The 23,327-nt window shown below is 41.1% G+C and overlaps 1 protein-coding gene across 1 annotated transcript in view; it reads left to right on the top strand.

Annotated features, from left to right (window-relative positions):
- Nucleotides 1-23,327, top strand: part of nyap2a (neuronal tyrosine-phosphorylated phosphoinositide-3-kinase adaptor 2a) — a 145,051-nt gene that overhangs the window by 107,826 nt on the left and 13,898 nt on the right. Inside the window, exons 5-6 of the mRNA XM_045724307.1 lie at nt 5,421-5,621; nt 10,876-10,985. Coding sequence (XP_045580263.1) covers nt 5,421-5,621; nt 10,876-10,985 — 311 coding nt within the window. The remainder of the gene's footprint in view (nt 1-5,420; nt 5,622-10,875; nt 10,986-23,327) is intronic.

The raw sequence follows: 23,327 nt of genomic DNA, 5'->3' as shown, positions 1-23,327 counted from the left end.
AATTGCTCCCAAGGAAGAGCCAGACTTGTGGAGGTCTACAATTTTTTTGTTGAGTTCTTGGCTGATTTCTTTTGATTTTCCCATGATGTCAAGCAAAGAGACACTGAGTTTGAAGGTAGGCCTTGAAATACATCCACAGGTACACCTCCAATTGACTCAAATGACGCTTCTAAAGCCATGCCATAATTTTCTGGAATTTTCCAACTTGTTCAAAGGCACATTCAACCTAGTGTATGTAAACTTCTGACCCACTGGATTTGTGATACAGTGAATTATAAGTGAAATTATCTGTCTGTAAACAATTGTTGGAAAAATTACTTGAGTCATGCACAAAGTAGATGTCCTAACCAACTTGCCAAAACTATAGTTTGTTAACAAGAATTTTGTGGAGTGGTTGAAAAACAAGTTTTAATGACTCCAACCTAAGCATATGTAAATTTCTGACTTCAACTGTATTAAGTGTGTGCCCTCAGGCCACTACTATACTATCAGATATCTACAACACAAAATCCATGTGTATGTGTGTGTATAGTGTGTATGTTATCTGCTGTGGAATTGAGGGAGCATGGAGGAGGCAAGACCAATGGGTGTTGTGTGTGTACACAGATGCTGTCAGTCAGTGTGTGTCCAGCAAGGAGAATTAGCATGAGCCCAGAACTTAATCCCTTACCTTTGATTATCTTCCTCAGAAAGCACTTCCAGGAATCCCAGGTCCACAACAAATGTATTTTCGTTCGAAAAAGTTAATCCTTTACGTCCCAATAGCTTGTTCTTGTTAGCGCGTTCTGAAGGCTGCTCCAAAACTTCCGTCAGCTGCGGGACTACTCTTTCAATAAAATGCATATTTTTTTAAATGTAGGTTCGTTCATACATGTCAAACGTTGTATAACATAAATGTTTAGGGCCTTTTTCAACCAGAGCTCCAATAAGATTCAAGGGGGACGATTGCATTCTCTTTCAAAACGTTTCGAAAGGGGAGGGTAGCCAGGGGCGCCGGCGTCATAATGGTGATGGTCCTCCTCATGTGACCACTTTCCACAGCGTCTCATTCAGGCAGTTTTCACAGTAGGAGACTCAAACCACTTTGTAAAGACTGGGGACATCTAGTGGAAGCAATAGGAAGTGCTCAATGAACCATTGCTCACGGTGTGATTTATAGGCAAAGTGATGAAGTTGAGTCCGCAATTCAGAATTCCACATCCTGTTACGATCGGTCTCGGGGTTTTGACTGCCATATGAGTTCTGTTATACTCACAGACACCATTCAAACAGTTTTAGAAACTTTAGGGTGTTTGCTATCCACAAGTATTAATTATATGCATATCCTAGCTTCTGAGTTTGAGTAGGAGGCCGTTTAAAATGGGCACAAATCTTTTTCAAAAATCGCTGTAGCGCCCCCTATCCTAGGCGACCGAGGTTAAATATATTCATATTTTTACCCCGTTTTCTCCTCAATTTCATGGTATCCAATTGGTAGTTAGTCTTGTTTCATCACTGCAACTCCCGTATGGACTCGGGAGAGGAGAAGGTCGAGAGCCCTGCGTCCTCCAAAACACAACCCAGCCAAGCCGCACTGCTTCTTGACACAATGCATGCTTAACCCGGAAGCCAGCAGCACCAATGTGTCGGAGCAAACACCGTACACCTGCACCCGGCCCGCCACAGGAGTCGCTAGGGTGTGATGGGACAAGAACATTCCTGCCGGACAAACCCTCCCCTAACCCGGACGACGATCGGCCCCTTGTCTGCCGCCCCATGGGTCTCCCGGTCGCGGCCAGCTGCGACAGAGCCTGGACTCGAACCAGGATCTCTAGTGGCACATCTAGCACTGCGATGCAGTGCCTTAGACGACTGCGATGCAGTAGCTTAGACCACTCGGTAGCCCAGAACTTCTGTGAAACACTGCTTCTCACATAGGCCTATCATGATGCAGATCACACACACACGCTCCTGACCAATTGTGCTATTTTGTGTTTTTCAACCTCTCCTTGACCTAGTCTGTAATACCTACATGTTTCAAGCAGACCACCATAGTCCCTGTGCCCAAGAATGCCAAGGTGCTCAATGAACAGCATGCTCAATGAACAGCATTCTCACGTAGGTGTTTCTTTTGTCCAGGTGGGAAAGGGCAGTGTGGAGTGCAATAGAGATTACATCATCTGTGGATCTGTTGGAGCTGTATGCGAATTGGAGTAGGTCCAGGGTGTTTGTGATGGTGTTGATGTGAGCTGTGACCAGCCTTTCAAAGCATTTTATGACTAGAGATGTGAGTGCTACAGGGCGACATAGCATCACGAAAATACTCTCTCTCGCTCTCGCTCGCTCTCTCTCTCTCGATCTTCTGCTCTGGCTGGCAAATGGACCGTGCTCAAGAAGGTTATTACGGCTCATACACTTGCCAGTGAATATAATTGAAAAAAGCTTTCATCTGCTAGCAAAGCAATTTCCTTAATGCCTTTAGCGCACATGAAGGACGTGATGAATGTGGTGGCAAATGGACAGGCTGTGAGCGCAGGTTGCAGGGTTTAAGAAGACAGCCCAGCCGCCCAGCAGAGGACAGGAAAAGAGGGATGAGGACGTGTGGGCGGGCGGAGAAAGGAGAAAGCATGAGTAGAATAAGCATGCAGAAATGGACAGTGTAGAAGAGAAGGGATGACCAGAACACAACACCATGATTTTGCTGGTGTAGGGTGTTAGACCATTCAACCTGAGGGGTTGTACAGAGATAATAGGCCATCTGGCATTGCTATAGCTTCCTCTTGGCACAATGTACACAACCTTAGACATCTGCAACATTTTTGGAAGTATTGCCTCCTCCCTTCCTAGCTACACACCTCTACACCCAACAGTATTTAGCTCTACAGTGACACCCCGTGTTCATATCATCATATCCTAACATCCCAAAGGACCCCAGGACTCCTTAGGGACCTGTGCGGTGTTGATCTGAGAGGATTGGAGTGGTGCCCAATTTGATTGATGATTTGACCCTTTCTTATCTACATACATTTGTATTTGTATTTATTTTGGGTGATTTAACATTTATTTAGTCAGGGATGTCATATTGAAACTCATGTTGTTGTTTTTTTTGTGACCCCTGCACAACATACAAAATAATAAACACATACATGAATACAAAATAAATACACTCTGGAAGTAAATATGAACCTTTGCTTAGACAGGGAAGTCATATTGAGAGACTCAGGTCTCTTATTCAAATGACCCATGCACAACATATAAAATACAAAACACACACATCAAATATAATGTATACACCAGGGAAGCAAATACAAAATACACATAATCAATCAACCAATCATGGCATTAAAACAACCATAGGGGAATAGTTTTGTCTAATTTTTCCTGGAGTTCATTCCATGTCTGAGTGGCATATAATCGAATGCAGTTTTCCCTAATCATGATGAGGTACGGGTACATCAAGAACAAGCCAGTTCTGTGAGCAAGTCAATGGCTGTGTATAAACAGGAAGCCCAATTCAGATCTTATGCTAATTATTTCCATATCTGATACCTATCTGATCTTTTCACTAATGGGTGAACAGGCAAAATGGGTGAAATGGGTGAATAGGCAAAATAAATATGGAATCTAATCTTTTGACTTCCAATTTATACTACTTCCATATGTGGATCTCAGTGGAGGCTCTTCAGAGGGGGAATGGGAGAACCATCCTCCTCAGTGAATTTCATACAAATTTAAATTGTAAAACATTTTAAAAGTAAAACTTTTTAGACAATACTATACTAAATATAATCACGTCACCAAATAATTGATTAAAACACACTATTTTGCAAAGGTCTACAGTAGCCTCAACAGCACTCTGTAGGATAGCACCATGGTGTAGCCGGAGGACCACTAGCTTCCGTCCTCCTCTGGGTACATTGAATTCAATACAAAACCTAGGAGGCTCATGGTGTTCACCCCTTCCCATAGACTTACACAGTAATAATGACAACTTCCGAAGGTCGTCCTCCAGCCTATCAGAGCTCTTGCAGGATGAACTGACATGTTGTCCACCCAATCAAAGGATCAGATAATTAATCTAGTACTGACAGCATAGGTTACAGCTAGCTAGCACTGCGGTGAATAAAAGGTGGTGAGTAGTTGACTCAAAGAGAGAGGAAGACAATAGTTGAACAGTTTTGAACAAATTAATTTCTTCCAAAAAGAAGGAGAAGCAAGAGAGAAATAGAGAGAGAGATTTTGTCATTTTTTTTCACTCTCAGTTTCACTTACTTAGCTAGCAAATGCAGCTAGCTAGCTTAACCTACTGAAACACCCTGCTCAAACAGAGGGATGCTATGTTAGCTAGCTGGCTATGACTTTCCAACACAACATTGGAACTCTTCCAAGTCAAGGTAAGCTTTTGATTTGTTGTGCATTAAAGTCCACAAGCAAATACAATGTGGCTGTTATGAGAGTGAACTCTGTTTACGCGTGATCAAAGGTGTATTCATTCCGCTGATTCTGTTGAAAAAAATGTTTCTTAAACGTAACAAACTGCAACTGTTGGACTAATGATTACATCCTATAGCAGCTAGATGCAGGCAAGAGTGTGCAAGGTGGTATTGAATGTCACTGTCACCTCAAATTTGTCTCTCGACCGCTGTGCACCTACGTACGTTGTAAACTTTCATTCATAGGCTAGGTTGTAGCAACCTCATCAGTATCATCCAATATGCACTAATAGAAATAAAACCATGCTCATAAAAAAAAAAAAGTGTCCTCCCTCGTCTTAAACGGCACTGACCGCCACTGGTAGATCTCAATCCTGATACAATTCTCATGTTCCATATGTGACCTCAGTCTGGACCCTCAGATCAGATTTTTTTGCTGTGAATTGGCTTTTTTGCATACGACCTGCCGCTACTACGACAAGTACCCAAAATGTAAAGGAACAGTGACAGGAAATGAGCATTCCATATGTATGCTACTTCAGAGGCTACGTCAGTGTAAATGTGCAAAAATTATATGGGTCACATGTAAATCTGAGTGTGGACAGTCATAAATAAAAATTGCATATGAAAAACAAATCTGAGTTAGGTTCTTAGTTTGGTAGTATAAACACAGGTGGTATGCCTCCAATTAAGAAGGGATGAGAGATAGGTATGCTGTGTTTAAACAGGCAGCCAAATTCTGTTATTATTTCCACGTATTGGTCTTTTGACAGCTCTTTCTACAATATTTGGGGAAAAGATCAGAATTGGGCTGTCTGTGTAAATGCAGCTCTAGGGAGTTTCGGTAAAACTGCATTATACAGCAATGGAAATTTCAGTAATAACAGGATGGGGACTTTGGTACACTGAGTCCAGAGGTTTTAGTGTAGTGGTGGCAGCGTGCATATAGATTGCGTATAAGCATTTACTAAATGTAATAGCCTTTCAAAACAACCCTCTCCCTCCCAGGTGAGGCCAAGACCAGGAGCCACAGTACGGAACCTCTATCCAGGCACGAGAGCAAAGCTCATCACGGAGGCAGCCAGGAGTCTCCCAAATCCCAGGAGTGGGATGGGCCCTCCGGACATTCATCCAACCCCACTGCCATGCCCAGCCGCCTGGGACGCTCTTCTGTCAGCCCCACCATGATGCTGGGGAGTGGGGTCACAGGTGAGGGCCTCTGCCTGGAGATACACACATTGTTTTTAATTACATAATTTAATGTAAAAGAGAATGTTTCCATAATTGATTGGTTTTGAATGAATGTGTTTTAGATGGAAATAGTTAAAAATTATTTGACTTCCAATGTTGGAGCCTATAGTGTTCGATTGGTAAGAGCTAATAATTTAGAAGACACATGAAATGTGTCTACAAAATGTATTGGCATTATATCTGAGAATTATAAGTATTAACAGAAAAAATGCATTATATCAAGGTAGGCTAAATTATTCAGATATGGTGAAAGAAATGAATGTTACATCATCAAATTTTAATGTGTACAAAATGTAGCTCAGAATCCTTGATACAGTGCATTGGGAAAGGATTCAGACCGGTTGACAATTTGTGACGTTGCAGCCTTACTCTAAAATGTATTTTTTTTTATTCCCTCATCAATATACACACAATACCCCATAATGACAAAACAAAAACAGGTTTTTAGAAATTTCTTTATGAAATATCGCATTTACATAACAATTCAGACCCTTTACTCTGTACTTTATTGAAGCACCTTTGAGTTTTCTTAGGTATGATGCTACAAGCTTGGCACATCTGTATTTGGGGAGTTTCTCCCATTCTTCTCTGCAGATCCTATCAAGCTCTCTCAGGTTGGATGGGGAGCGTCGATGCACAGCAATTTTCAGGTCTCTCCAGAGACGTTTGATCGAGTTCAAGTCCAGGCTCTGGCTGGGCCACTCAAGGACATTCATAGACTTGTCCCGAAGTCACTCCTACGTTGTCTTGGCAGTTTGCTTAGGGTCGTTGTCCTGTTGGAAGGTGAACCTTCACCCCAGTCTGAGGTCCTGAGTGCTCTGGAGCAGGTTTTCATCAAGGATCTCTGTGTACTTGGCTCCGTTCATCTTTCCCTCGATCCTGACAAGTCTCCCAGTCCCTGCTGCTGAAAAACATACCCACAGCATGATACTGCCACCACCATGCTTAAACGTAGGGATGGTGCCAGGTTTCTTCCAGAAGTGACATTCAGGCCAAAGAGTTCAATCTTGGTTTCATCAGACCAGAATCTTGTTTCTCATGGTCTGAGAGTCTTTAGGTGCCTTTTGGCAAACTCCAAGTGGGCCGTCATGTGCCTTTTACTGAGGAGTGGCTTCCGTCTGGACATTCTACCATAAAGGCCTGACTGGTGGAGTGCTCCAGAGATGGTTGTCCTTCTGGAAGGTTCTCCCATCTCCACAGAGGAACTCTGGAGCTCTGTCAGAGTGACCATCGGGTTCATGGTCACCTCTCTGACCAAGGCCCCCGATTGATCAGTTTGGCCGGGTGGCCAGCTCTAGGAAGAGTCTTGGTGGTTTCAAAATTCTTCCATTTAAGAATGATGGAGGCCGCTGTGTTCTTGGGGATCTACAATGCTGCAGAAATGTTTTGGTACCCTTCCCCAGGATTGTGCCTCGACACAATCCTGTCTAGGAGCTCTATGGACAATTCCTTTGACCTCAAGGCTTGATTTTTACTCTGACATGCACTGTCAACTGTGGGACCTTATATAGTTGTGTGTCTTTACAAATAATGCCCAATCAATTGAATTTACCACAGGTGGATTACAATCCAGATGTAGAAAAAAACTTGTATTTTTTCATTATAGGGTATAGTGTGTACATTGATGAGGAAAATAAATACTTAATCAATTTTAGAATGAGGCTGTAACTTGAGGAGTCTCATTATCCAATGGTAGAGCGTGGCGCGAAATACAAAAACCTTAAAAATGCTATAACTTCAATTTCTCAAACATATGACTATTTTACACCATTTGAAAGATAAGACTCTCGTTAATCCAACCACATTGTCCGATTTCAAAAAGGCTTTATAGACACAGAACTCCTTTATGCACTCGCTATGTCAGATTTTAACCTGTTAGGGCTAGGGGGCAGTATTGACATGGCCGGATAAAAATCGTACCCGATTTAATCTGGTTACTACTCCTGCCCAGTAACTAGAATATGCATATAATTATTGGCTTTGGATAGAAAACACCCTAAAGTTTCTAAAACTATTTGAATGGTGTCTGTGAGTATAACAGAACTCATATGGCAGGCAAAAACCTGAGAAGATTCCAAACAGGAAGCGCCCTCTCTGACAAGTTGTTGTTCATCTTGGCTCTTTTTATTGAAGACTGAGGATCTTTGCCGTAGCGTGACATTTCCTACGGCTCCCATAGGCTCTCAGAACCTGGGAAAAAGCTGAATGATATCGAGGCAGCCTCTGGCTGAAACACATTATCGCGTTTGGATAGTGGCTAGTCAGAGTACTCTGAGACTCACGCTCGTGCACGAGGGCACGAGATGTATTTATTTTCTCTCTCTTTGTACGTATACAGGCTTTCCCGGTCGGAATAGTATCGCTTTATTACGAGAAAAATGGCATAAAAATTGATTTTAAACAGCGGTTGACATGCTTCGAAGTACGGTAATGGAATATTTAGAATTTTTTTGTCACGAAATGCGCCATGCTTGCCACCCTTATTTACCCTTTCGGATAGTGTCTTGAACGCACGAACAAAACGCCGCTGTTTGGATAAAACAATGGATTATTTGGGACCAAACCAACATTTGTTATTGAAGTAGCAGTCCTGGGAGTGCATTCTGACGAAGAACACCAAAGGTAATCAAACTTTTCTAATAGTAAATCGGAGTTTGGTGAAGGCTAAACTTGCTGGGTGTCTAAATAGCTAGCCCTGTGATGCCGGGCTATCTACTGAGAATATTTCAAAATGTGCTTTCACCGAAAAGCTATTTTAAAATCGGACATATCGAGTGCATAGAGGAGTTCTGTATCTAAAATGCAAAAACTTCAATTTTTCAAACATATGACTATTTTACACAATTTTAAAGACAAGACTCTCGTTAATCTAACCACACTGTCCGATTTCAAAAAGGCTTTACAACGAAAGCAAAACATTAGATTATGTCAGCAGAGTACCCAGCCAGAAATAATCAGACACCCATTTTTCAAGCTAGCATATAATGTCACATAAACCCAAACCACAGCTAAATGCAGCACTAACCTTTGATGATCTTCATCAGATGACACACCTAGGACATTATGTTATACAATACATGCATGTTTTGTTCAATCAAGTTCATATTTATATAAAAAAACAGCTTTTTACATTAGCATGTGACGTTCAGAACTAGCATACCCCCCGCAAACTTCCGGGGAATTTACTAACAATTTACTAAATTACTCACGATAAACGTTCACAAAAAGCATAACAATTATTTTAAGAATTATAGATACAGAACTCCTCTATGCACTCGATATGTCCGATTTTGCAATATTCTAAGTACATAGCCCAGCCATCACGGGCTAGCTATTTAGACACCCGGCAAGTTTAGCCTTCACCAAAATCAGATTTACTATTATAAAAGTTTGATTACCTTTTGTTGTCTTCGTCAGAATGCACTCCCAGGACTGCTACTTCAATAACAAATGTTGGTTTGGTCCCAAATAATCCATCGTTATATCCGAATAGCGGCGTTTTGTTCGTGCGTTCCAGAAACTATCCGAAATGGTAAATCAGGGTCGCGCGCATGGCGCAATTTGTGACAAAAAAATTCTAAATATTCCATTACCGTACTTCGAAGCATGTCAACCGCTGTTTAAAATCAATTTTTATGCAATTTATCTCGTAAAAAAGCGATAATATTCCGACCGGGAATCTCCTTTTCGGCAAACAGAGGAAAAATCACAAAGACGGGGACAGCCAGGGCACGCGCCTAAGCCCACAGTCCCTTGATCGGCCACTTGAGAAAGGCGATAATGTGTTTCAGCCTGGGGCTGGGATGACGACATTCAGGTTTTTCCCGGGCTCTGAGCGCCCATGGAAGACGTGGGAAGTGTCACGTTAGAGCAGAGATCCTTTGTAAAAGATAGAGATGGCTAAGAAGTTCAAGAAATGGTCAGACAGGCCACTTCCTGTAAAGGAATCTCTCAGGTTTTGACCTGCCATTTGGATTCTGTTATACTCACAGACACCATTCAAACAGTTTTAGAAACTTTGGGGTGTTTTCTATCCAAAGCCAATAATTATATGCATATTCTAGTTACTGGGCAGGAGTAGTAACCAGATTACTACTATTAGAAAAATTTGATTACCTTTGCTGTTCTTCGTCAGAATGCACTCCCAGGACTTCTACTTCAACAACAAATGTTGTTTTGGTTCCAAATAATCCATAGTTATATCGAAATACCTCTGTTTTGTTCGTGCGTTCAGGTCACTATCCAAAGGGTAACGCGCAAGCGCATTTCGTGACAAAAAAATTCAAAATATTCCATTACCATACTTAGAAGCATGTCAAACGCTGTTTAAAATTCATTTTTATGCTATTTTTCTCGTAAAATAGCAATAATATTCCAACCGGGCAACGTTGTATTCATTCAAAGAGAGAAAGAAAAACATGGCGAGTTCTCGTGACCTCGCATCTCCAGTCTCACTGTCCCCAGGCTGACCATTTACAAACTCTGCTCCTATACTTTGCCCAGAGACAGCAGACACCCCATTCCACTTTCTGGCGGCTTTAGAGAGCCAATGGAAGCCTTAGAAAGTGTCACGTTACAGCACAGATGCTGTAATTTCGATAGAGATGTAACAGGTTTTGGCCTGCCATATGAGTTCTGTTATACTCACAGACACCATTCAAACAGTTTTAGAAACTTTAGAATGTTTTCTATCCAAATCTACTAATATTATATGCATATTCTAGTTTCTGGGCAGGAGTAGTAACCAGATTAAATCGGGTACGTTTTTTATCCGGCCGTGAAAATACTGCCCCCTATCTCAAAGAAGTTAACAACATTTGGAAAATGTCAAGGGTTCTTAATACTTTCCGAATGCACTGTAAATTAAGATTGATCTCTTCTAGAATTTACTGTTGAGTTGGTTAAAGTCATATGCAACTGAAATGCAACTTGTGTGACTACTATGCATTTCTGACATTCATTGCAACTGAGATGAAGTTAATAAAACGCAGGTGCTGAGGACAGAGCAGTCAAGGTTAGCTAACCGAAAGAATTGTGTTTAATTATTTGGGTTTTAACTCCTTTTGACGGCTAAAGCACAGTTAAACGAAGGACAGGGCAAATGTGTATGTAGGTCCTGATAACACTATCGGTCCTTACAACACAGGTCCTCACAACATCCCTCGCAACAACATACTGTACATTCTAACTGACTGAGCATGTCTCCCTACAGAATCCAAAGCTGTGTGTAAGCTGGGCCGGTCAGCCTCTACATCGGGGGTTCCTTCCCCGTGCGGGACGCCCCAGCACCAGCCCTCCGAGCCCCAGCCAGGCTATAGTCAGGTACCGCCGCATGCCACCACAGAATAAGAGAGCAAGCTAGAAAGAAAGTGCTTGTGAGCCCATGTGGGGCCCTTGTCCGTGTCTCTCTGTGTTCACCTGTGTGTCGGCTGTCTGACCCCATCCCCAAATCGTATTTTCCTCACCCCGTAGCCCCGTCCCCCTATCACCTGTCCCACCACTATGTAGCTGTTTTGTCTCGTCTGTATTGCATTTATCCAGGGGCACTCTGCTTATTTGTGTTTTGTGTTTGTGGAGACATCTTCATCCTGTGGAATTTCAAGTTGATTGGTATACTCATATATACAGACATCAAACCTCAGTGATATAATAATCTGTTTACATCTCAGGACAAGGAGCCAGGGAAAGCTTTCTTCCTCCCTCCTCTTTTTACTTTTACCACTATACCTACCTGGCCCTCCTTAATTTAGCTGGCCCTTACTTACTTCAGCTAAGCCCTTCCCTTTGTACACTAACTGAAACTTCCAATTTACTGGAACCGTACCACTGCACTTTGACCTTACCTCCTCCTGTGCCTTTAGTTGGCCCTTAACCTGGACTTTGATATGGTCCATAACTGGCACCTTCCATCTTCCCTTTTCTTTTACCTCTATGACCATCTATGCTATAACCTGACACTTTTCTATACATTGACCAGCACTTTGACCTATGCCTGGCATTTTAACTGTTCTAACTGTCTTTTACCCTGCATTTTACCTGCTTTTCTCCCTGGCAGCACCGTCAGTTCCCAAACCCCTAGCAGATGTGCAGTTTCTACTTCTAAAAATGACCAAACGTGACTCATTTCATGTTTGATGTATGTATATACAGGGCCATGAAAAAGCATTTGCCCATTTCTGATTTTCTCTATTTTTGCATACTTTTGATACTGAATGCTATCAGATCTTCATCCAAAACCTAATATTAGATAAAGGGAACCTAAGTTTACAAATAACAAAAAATATATCTATTATTTGTATTTATTTAATTAACAAAGATATGCAACACCCAATTCCCCTGTGTGAAAAAGTAATTGCCCCCTTACACTCAATGACTGTTTGTGCAACCTTAACTGCAATGACCGCAAAGAACGCTTCCTGTAATTGTTGATCAGTTGCATAACTTTGTTTATGAAATAAATTAAATAATGTTGTAATTGTTGTGTTATTTGTTCACTCAGGATCCCTTTATCTAATATTAGGTTTTGGTTGATTACAAAATCTAATAACAAATATGCTAAAATTTTGAAAATCCCAAAGGGGGCAAATGCTTTTCTGCAACACTGTATGTATACACAACATACAGTACCAGTCAAAAGTTTGGACAAACCTACTCATTCCAGTTTTTTTTACTTTTACTATGTTCTACATTGTAGAATCATAGTGAAGACATCAGTGAAGACAAATTCTGAAATAACACACATGGAATCATATAGTAACCAAAAAAGTGTTAAACAATTCAAAATATATTTAATATTTTAGATTCTTCAAAGTAGCTGCCCTTTGCCTTGATGACAGCTTTGCACATTCTTGGCATTCTCTCAACCAACTTCATGAGGTAGTCACCTGGAATGCATTTGCTGCAGAGTACAAGTTCATTAGAGTTACCAGCCTCAGAAATTGAAGCCCAAATAAATGCTTCACAGAGTTCAAGTAACAGACACATCTCAACATAAACAGTTCAGAGGAGACTGTGTGAATCAGGCCTTCATGGTTGGATTGTTGCGAAGAAACCACTACTAAAGGACACCAATAAGAAGAAGAGAATTGTTTGGGCCAAGAAACACGAGCAGTGGACATTAGACCGGTGGAAATCTGTCCTTGATTAGTCCAAATTTGAGATTTTTGGTTCCAACCGCCGTGTCTTTGTGAGACGCAGAGTAGGTGAACGGATGATCTCTGCATGTGTGGTTTCCACTGTGAAGCATGGAGGAGGAGGTGTGATGGTGTGGGGGTGCTTTGCTGTCTGTCTGTGATTTATTTAGAGTTCAAGGCACCCTTAACCAGCTACCACAGCATTCTGCAGCGATACGCCATCCCATCTGGTTTGCACTTAGTGGGACTATCATTTGTTTTTCAACAGGACAATGACCCAAAACACACCTCCAGGCTGTGTAAGCCAAGCTATTTGACCAAGAAGGAGAGTGATGGAGTGCTGCATCAGATGAATTGGCCTCCACAATCACATGACCTCAACCCAATTGAGATGGTTTGGGTGAGTTGGACTGCAGAGTAAAGGAAAGACAGCCAACAAGTGCTCTGCATATTTGAGAACTCCTTCAAGCCTGTTGGAAAAGCATTCCAAGTGACTACCTCATGAAGCTGGTTGAGAGAATGCCAAGAGTGTGCAAAGCTATCATCAAGGCAAAGGGTGGCTACTTTCAAGAATCTAAAATATACTTTTTTGATTACTACATGATTCCATATGTGTTATTTTTATAGTTTTGATGTCTTCGCTATTATTCTAAAAAGTAGAAAATAGTAAAAATAAAGAAAAACCCTTGAATGAGTAGGTGTGTCCAAAGTTTTGACTGGTACTGTTTGTGGAATGTTTATTGAGAGCACTATGTGTTTGTGTATGCTGTTGGTTATTGAACAAGTTTTTACTTTTCTTATATCTCTTTACGAGTGATCAACCATTCTTGAACATGTCACATTGATGTATACATATGTATCTCTCTACTGGGGAGGTAGCATATGACGCTTCAGAAGTGACATGCTACACACACAATACACAAACAACATGCACACACACAAACATACACACAAACATACATACACACACACACACACACACACACACACACACACACACACACACACACACACACACACACACACACACACACACACACACACACACACACACACACACACACACACAAACACACAAACAATATGACAGGTCACTCAACCATTTGCACGAATCAGAACTAAGCTACCCAGCCTTCTTCATTCTCACTCCCCAATTCTTCGAAAAAGTAGTCTAACTAAAAATAGAAGGCCTATCCTACTGAAAGTCATCCAATCAAAACAGAAGCCTAGAAAATAAAACCTTGTCAAATCTTTCTGTCAATCCTCCCTTTCTGTGTCCTTTTTGTGTCTGTGTCCTTGTCTATATATTGTGAGAATGCTGAAAAAGCATTTGTTGTTATGTGTGTTTTCAAATGAACGTCTCTCTGTGTGCATGTTTGTGTATTTGTGTGTTTGTGTGTATGAACATGCAGTGGGCCATGTTTCACAATTAGATAAACACTGCTTAACTTCCTATCTGAATAATTGAATATTTGATTACCGTAATGTCTACACATGAATTTACTGTTATTTAAGCCTTGATCAACGATGACACTGTGTTTTACTGTTCATGGAAAGGAGGACAGTCTTATACACATCAATACATCACATAGTGTTATACACACCTAAACTACGTAGGCTACTGATAATATATACCTGCTCTTTTCAGACAAAATCAACACACACTTCACAACCAACACATCTACCAAGACAATACACACATTATCATAGACTTGTGGTCTCATTCAACAAACACTACTGTCTGTACCTTTCCTTAACATTAGGAAAGTAGTAGCACTCACTACCAACTATTTTCTACTTGTCTATAACATAAACCTAGACCATTGGTTCCCAACCCTTTCTTAAACGTGGCACACCTTGATGGGATAAAACATTCTGTGGTACACCTAAACTTTTCCTAATCATTTATTTTGTGGTAATCTGATCCATACTGCAAATAATCCATTTTCTGTCAAAAAAATTAATTCATTGAATAAATAGGGTTTATTTAAACTATTTTCATAGTTCCTTACTCATGTTTAATTTGTGCGGAACCATTTAAAAGCGGCCTGCAAATCTCCAATAGAAAGAAAAACTCTGGTAGCTCCAGTAAAATAGATCTTACTTTTGAACGGAAAAGTCTAGAGATGAGAGGTTTTTGGCATTGTAAAGGTGCAACCATAAACACAAAGCCATGCTCTGTTTGTTTCTTTGGTCGAGGCTGTGGTACTGCTAAGCCTTGTCAGACTTGCCTGTGCAAAGGGTTCTCAAGGAGAAGTGAAATTATACTAAAGACCATGCTTGTTGTGTGCCCCTCAAATGATACAAATGTAATAACAGCTCCAGCGCATCAGACTTGAAACAACGATACAGATGCAACCATGTGTGCCATTCAATGTATTGTCTACAGTCGTGGCCAAAAGTTTTGAATGACACAAATATTAATTTTCACAAAGTCTGCTGCCTCAGTTTGTATGATGCCAATTTGCATATACTCCAGAATGTTATGAAGAGTGATCAGATAAATTGCAATTAATTGCAAAGTCCCTCTTTGCCATGCAAATGAACTGAATCCCCCAAAAACATTTCCACTGCATTTCAGCCCTGCCACAAAAGGACCAGCTGACATCATGTCAGTGATTCTTTCGTTAACCTCTCTGGGCTAGGCGGGACGAATTCGTCCCACCTACGCAACAGCCAGTTGAATCCCGTGGCGCGATTTTCAAATACCTTAGAAATGCTATTACTTCAATTTCTCAAACATATGACTATTTTACAGCATTTTAAAGACAAGACTCTCGTTAATCTAACCACATCGTCCGATTTCAAAAAGGCTTTACAGCGAAAGCAAAACATTAGATTATGTCAGCAGAGTACCCAGCCAGAAATAATCAGACACCCATTTTTCAAGCTAGCATATAATGTCACAAAAACCCAGAAGACAGCTAAATGCAGCACTAACCTTTGATGATCTTCATCAGATGACACACCTAGGACATTATGTTATACAATACATGCATGTTTTGTTCAATCAAGTTCATATTTATATCAAAAACCAGCTTTTTACATTAGCATGTGACGTTCAGAACTAGCATACCCCCCGCAAACTTCCGGGGAATTTACTAACAATTTACTAAATTACTCACGATAAACGTTCACAAAAAACATAACAATTTTTCTAAGAATTATAGATACAGAATTCTTTTGTGCAATCGAGGTGTCCGATTTTAAAATAGCTTTTCGGTGAAAGCACATTTTGCAATATTCTCAGTAGATAGCCCAGCCATCACGGCTAGCCATTTAGACACCGACCAAGTTTAGCCCTGACCAAAGTCAGATTTACTATTGCAAAAGTTTGATTACCTTTGTTGTCTTCGTCAGAATGCACTCCCAGGACTGCTACTTCAATAACAAATGTTGGTTTGGTCCAAAATAATCCATCATTATATCCAAATAGCGGCGTTTTGTTCGTGCGTTCCAGACACTATCCGAAATGGTAAATCAGGGTTACGAGCATGGCGCAATTCGTGACAAAAAAATTCTAAATATTCCATTACCGTACTTCGAAGCATGTCAACCGCTGTTTAAAATCCATTTTTATGCCATTTTTCTCGTAAAAAAGCGATAATATTCCGACCGGGAATCTCCGTTTAGGTAAACAGAGGAAAGAAAACAAAGCATTCTGTCGACGCGGGCACAAGCCTGAGTCTCACAGTACTGTAACCAGCCACTACCCAAACGCGCTACTTTGTTTCAGCCAGAGCCTGCAAAGCCACGATTCAGCTTTTTGCCGCCTTCTGAGAGCCCATGTGAGCCGTAGGAAGTGTCACGTAACAGCAGAGATCCTTTGTAATGGATAGAGATGGCAAAGAAGGCCAAGAAATGGTCAGACAGGGTACTTCCTGTACAGAATCTTCTCAGGTTTTGACCTGCCATTTGAGTTCTGTTATACTCACAGACACCATTCAAACAGTTTTAGAAACTTTGGAGTGTTTTCTATACAAAGCCAATAATTATATGCATATTCTAGTTACTGGGCAGGAGTAGTAACCAGATTAAATCGGGTACGTTTTTTATCCAGCCGTGTCAATACTGCCCCCTAGCCCTAACAGGTTAACACAGGTGCGAGTGTTGACGAGGACAAGGCTGGAGATCACTCTGTCATGCTGATTGAGTTCGAATAACAGACTGGAAGCTTCAAAACGAGGGTGGTGCTTGGAATCATTGTTCTTCCTCTGTCAACCATGGTTACCTGCAAGGAAACACATGCCGTCATCATTGCTTTGCACAAAAAGGGCTTCACAGGCAAGGATATTGCTGCCAGTAAGATTGCACCTAAATCAAGCATTTATCGTGTCATCAAGAACTTCAGGGAGAGCGGTTCAATTGTTGTGAAGAAGGCTTCAGGGCGCCCAAGAAAGTCCAGCAAGCGCCAAGACCGTCTCCTAAAGTTGATTCAGCTGCGGGATCGGAGCACCACCAGTAAAGATCTTGCTCAGGAATGGCGGCAGGCAGGTGTGAGTGCATCTGCACGCACAGTGAGGCGAAGACTTTTGGAGGATGACCTGGTGTCAAGAAGGGCAGCAAAGAAGCCACTTCTCTCCAGGAAAAACATCAGGGACAGACTGATATTCTGCAAAAGGTACAGGGATTGGACTGCTGAGGACTGGGGTAAAGTCATTTTCTCTGATGAATCCCCTTTCCGATTGTTTGGGGCATCTGGAAAAAAGCTTGTCCGGAGAAGACAAGGTGAGTGCTATCATCAGTCCTGTGTCATGCCAACAGTAAAGCATCCTGAGACCATTCATGTGTGGGGTTGCTTCTCAGCCAAGGGAGTGGGCTCACTCACAATTTTGCCTAAGAACACAGCCATGAATAAAGAATGGTACCAACACATCCTCAGAGAGCAACTTCTCCCAACCATCCAGGAACAGTTTGGTGACGAACAATGCCTTTTCCCAGCATGACGGAGCACCTTGCCATAAGGCAAAAGTGCTAACTAAGTGGCTCGGGGAACAAAACATTGGTATTTTTGGTCCATGGCCAGGAAACTCCCCAGACCTTAATCCCATTGAGAACTTGTGGTCAATCCTCAAGAGGTGGGTGGACAAAAAAACTAAACAAATTCTGACAAACTCCAAGCATTGATTATGCAAAAATGGGCTGCCATCAGTCAGGATGTGGCCCAGAATTTAATTGACAGCATGCCAGGGCGGATTGCAGAGGTCTTGAAAAAGAAGGGTCAACACTGCAAATATTGACTCTTTGCATCAACTTCATGTAATTGTCAATAAAAGTCTTTGACACTTATGAAATGCTGGTAATTATACTTCAGTATTCCATAGTAACATCTGACAAAAATATCTAAAGACACTGAAGCTGCATACTTTGTGGAAATTAATATTTGTGTCATTCTCAAAACTTTTGGCCATGACTGAAAGTGGTACTGGTGCTCCCAAGTCAAAATCCCATGTTCATTCCACAGGTCACATTTATAAGTGTTATAAGAGTGTTCCAAAAAAGTATCAAAATTAGGAAAAGTTTTGCGGCACACCTGAGAGTTCCTCAAGTCACACCAGTGTGTCGCGGTACACAGGTTAAAAACCACTGACCTAGACTACTCACAATTTGTACACTTTCCAGACACCAACAACACACACTTCAGGACACATACATCTATCATACAAATACAGTGTCTAGTGAAAGTCTACACACCCCTGTCAGAATTGTCACATTTTGCTGCCTTAAAATGTTATCTAAAAATTGATTCAATTTGATTTTTCCCAGGTGAAAGCTATGATCCCTTATTGATTTCCCTAGTTAAATCTACCTCAGTGTAGATTAATGGGAGGAGATAGGTTAAATAAGGATTTTTAAGCCTCGAGACAACTGAGACATGGATTGTGTATGTGTGGCATTCAGAGGGTGAAAGGGCAAAACACAAGATTTAAGTGCCTTCGAACAGGGTATAGTAGTAGGTGCCAGGCGCACCGGTTTGAGTGTGTCAAGAACTGCAACACTGATGGGTTTTTCATGCTCAACAGTTTGACATGTGCATCAACAATGGTCCAACACCCAAAGGACATCCAGTCAACTTAACACAACTGTGGGAAGCATTGGAGTTGGCATGGGCCAGAATCCCTGTGGAAAGCTTTCAACACATTGTAGAGTCCATCCCCGATGAATTAAAGAGGTCCTCGTGGCAAAAAAAGGTGCAACTCAATATTAGGAAGGTGTACCTTATGTTTTGTAGACTCAGTGTATATCCGTTGTTTTTTGTCAAAATTGCTGAAGCTCGGTAGATTTGGTTGGGAATCATTATTGGACGGCAATATTCAAACCTTTTCAAGCAGTTGTAATGTCAGGACTGAGAATGGACCCCTCAGGAACACTCAACAACTCTGTTATCTTTGGCATAACATTTGTGTAATTGTCCAACTGAAAAATACAACTTTATCCCAGGGTTCAGAACATGTATTCAGAAGACTGAGGCACATTTTCCTCTAGCTTTTTACCTGTGCTTTGCTCCTTTCTTATTCTTTTGATCCTTTCAAACTCTACAGCCACCAGCCAGTGACAAGCATACCCAAAACATAATGCTACCACCACAAAAAGGATCAACAATATGACATTCACTCCACATTGCTGGCCAGTATGACAACATGAAAAGAAGGAAGCCTGCATTAAAGCAAATCGATTTCAAATCATCCATTATGTTTGCAAAAAGGTCCTTAAGTAATACTGCAAGACAACATGGCAAACAAATACACTTTTTGCCTTCAGGTTTGGGACAAATTCAATAAAACACATCACAGAGTGAACCCCTCTGTATTTTGAAGTAATGTATTGGCAGCATTATATTATGTGTATGCTTGTCACCGGCAGGGAAAGATGAGTTTGTCAGGATCAAAATAAATATAGACACAGTACCAGTCAAAAGATTTTACACACCTACTCATTCAAGGGTTTGTCTTTATTTTTACTATTTTCTACATAGTATAATAATAATGAAGACATCAAAACTATGCAATAAAACATATGGAATCATGTAGTAAAAAAGTGTTAACCTGTTAGGGCTAGGGGGCAGTATTGACACGGCTGGATAAAAAACATACCCGATTTAATCTGGTTACCACTCCTACCCAGTAACTAGAATATGCATATACTTATTACATATGGATAGAAAACACCCTACATTTTCTAAAACTGTTTGAATGGTGTCTGTGAGTATAACAGAACTCAAATGGCAGGTCAAAACCTGAGAGATTCCTTTACAGGAAGTGGCCTGTCTGACCATTTCTTGAACTTCTTTTCCATCTCTATCATTTACTAAGGATCTCTGCTCTAACGTGACACTTCCCACGTCGTCCATAGGCGCTCAGAGCCCGGGAAAAAACAGAATGTCGTCATTCCAGCCCCAGGCTGAAACACATTATCGCCTTTCTCAAGTGGCCGATCAAGGGACACTGGGCTTATGCGCGTGACCCCGACCGCCCCCGCCTTTGGGATTTTTTTCCTCTGTTTGCCGAAAAGGAGATTCCCTGTCGGAATATTATCGCTTTTCTACGAGAAAAATGTCGTAAAAATTGATTTTAAACAGCGGTTGACATGCTTCGAAGTACGGTAATGGAATATTTAGAATTTTATTGTCACGAATTGCGCCATGCGCGCGACACTTCTTTACTATTTCGGATAGTGTCTGGACGCATACGAACAAAACGCCGCTATTCGGATATAACGATGGATTATTTTGGACCAAACCAACATTTGTTATTGAAGTAGCAGTCCTGGGTGTGCATTCTGACGAAGACAACAAAAGGTAATCAAACTTTTATAATAGTAAATATGATTATGGTGAGTGCTAAACTTGCCGGGTGTCTAAATAAGCGAGCCCGTGATGCCTGGGCTATGTACTTAGAATATTGCAAAATGTGCTTTCACCAAAAAGCTATTTTAAAATCGGACATATCGAGCGCATAGAGGAGGTCTGTATCTATAATTCTTAAAATAATTGTTATGCTTTTTGTGAACGTTTATCGTGAGTAATTTAGTAAAATGTTAGCGAATTCCCGGAAGTTTGCGGGGGTATGCTAGTTCTGAACGTCACATGCTAATGTAAAAAGCTGGTTTTTGATATAAATATGAACTTGATTGAACAAAACATGCATGTATTGTATAACATAATGTCCTAGGGTTGTCATCTGATGAAGATCATCAAAGGTGAGTGCTGCATTTAGCTGTCTTCTGGGTTTTGGTGACATTATATGCTGGCTTGAAAAATGGGTGTCTGATTATTTCTGGCTTGGTACTCTGCTGACATAATCTAATGTGTTGCTTTCGTTGTAAAGCCTTTTTGAAATCGGACAGTGTGGTTAGATTAACGAGAGTCTTGTCTTTAAATGGCTGTAAAATAGTCATATGTTTGAGAAATTGAAGTAATAGGATTTTTAAGGTTTTGAAAATCGCGCCACAGGCTGGCAGTGGCAAGCGTCCCACCTAGCCCATAGAGGTTAAACAAATCAAAATATGTTTTATATTTGAGATTCTTCAAATGTAGCCACCCTTTACCTTGGTGACACCTTTGCACACTCTTGGCATTCTCTCAACCAGCTTCATGAGGTAGTCATCTGGAATGCATTTCAATTAACAGGTGTGCCTTGTTAAAAGTTAATTTGTGGAATTTCTTTCCTTCTTAATGCGTTTGAGCCAATCAGTTTTTTATTTATTTTTGAAATTTTATTTCACCTATATTTAACCAGGTAAGCTAGTTGAGAACAAGTTCTCATTTACAACTGCGACCTGCCCAAGATAAAGCAAAGCAGTGCGACAGAAACAACAACACAGAGTTACACATGGAATAAACAAGTGTACAGTCAATAACACAATAGAAAAAAAGAAAGTCTATATACAGTGTGTGCAAATGGCATGAGGGGGTAAGGCAATAAATAGGCCATAGTAGCAAAGTAATTACAATTTAGCAGATTAACACTGGAGTGATAGATGAGCAGATGATGATGAGCAGATGATGGTGTGTAAGTAGTGATACTGGTGTGCAAAACAGCAGCAAAGTAAATAAAAACAATATGGGGATGAGGTAGGTATATTTCGTGGGCTATTTACAGATGGACTATGTACAGCTGCAGCGATCGGTTAGCTGCTCAGATAGCTGATGTTTAAAGTTAGTGAGGGAAATGTAAGTCTCCAGCTTCAGCGATTTTTGCAATTCGTTCCATTTTTTACATTTTACATTTTAGTCATTTAGCAGACGCTCTTATCCAGAGCGACTTACAGTAGTGAATGCATACATTTCATAAATTTTTTTCTGTGCTGGCCCCCCGTGGGAATCGAACCCACAACCCTGGCGTTGCAAACACCATGCTCTACCAACTGAGCTACAGGGAAGGCAGCAGAGAACTGGAAGGAAAGGCGTCCAAAGAGGTGTTGGCTTTGGGGATGTCCAGTGAGATATACCTGCTGGAGCGTGTGCTACGGGTGGGTGTTGTTATCGTGACCAGTGAGCTGAGATAAGACGCTTTACCTAGCATAGACTTATAGATGACCTGGAGCCAGTGGGTCTGGTGACGAATATGTAGCGAGGGCCAGCCGACTAGAACCTACAGGTTGCAGTGGTGGGTGGTATAAGGTGCTTTGGTAACAAAACGGATGGCACTGTGATAGACTACATCCAATTTGCTGAGTAGAGTATTGGAAGCTATTTTGTAGATGACATCGCCAAAGTCGAGGATCGGTAGGATAGTCAGTTTTACTAGGGTAAGTTTGGTGGCATGAGTGAAGGAGGCTTTGTTGTGAAATAGGAAGCCAATTCTAGATTTGATTTTGGATTGGAGATGTTTAATATGAGTCTGGAAGGAGAGTTTACAGTCTAGCCAGACACCTAGGTATTTGTAGATGTCCACGTATTTTAGGTCAGAACCGTCCAGAGTAGTGATGCTAGTCGGGCGGGCGGGTGCAGGCAGCGAATGGTTGAAAACCATGCATTTGGTTTTCCTAGCGTTTAAGAGCAGTTGGAGGCCACGGAAGGAGTGTTGTATAGCATTGAAGCTCGTTTGGAGGTTAGTTAACCTCTATGGGCTAGCGTCCCACCTACGTAACAGCCACTGGCAGCCTGTGGCGCGATTTTCAAAACCTTAAAAATCCTATTACTTCAATTTCTCAAACATATGACTATTTTACAGCTATTTAAAGACAAGACTCTCGTTAATCTAACCACACTGTCCGATTTCAAAAAGGCTTTACAACGAAAGCAAAACATTAGATTATGTCAGCAGAGTACCAAGCCAGAAATAATCAGACACCCATTTTTCAAGCCAGCATATAATGTCACCAAAACCCAGAAGACAGCTAAATGCAGCACTCACCTTTGATGATCTTCATCAGATGACAACCCTAGGACATTATGTTATACAATACATGCATGTTTTGTTCAATCAAGTTCATATTTATATCAAAAACCAGCTTTTTACATTAGCATGTGACTTTCAGAACTAGCATACCCCCCGCAAACTTCCGGGGAATTCGCTAACATTTTACT

The sequence above is a fragment of the Salmo salar genome, chromosome ssa09, assembly GCF_905237065.1.
Source record: "Salmo salar chromosome ssa09, Ssal_v3.1, whole genome shotgun sequence".
Lineage (NCBI taxonomy): Eukaryota > Metazoa > Chordata > Actinopteri > Salmoniformes > Salmonidae > Salmo > Salmo salar.
Note: the sequence above shows the minus strand (reverse complement) of the source record. Positions and strands in the feature narration are given on the sequence as shown.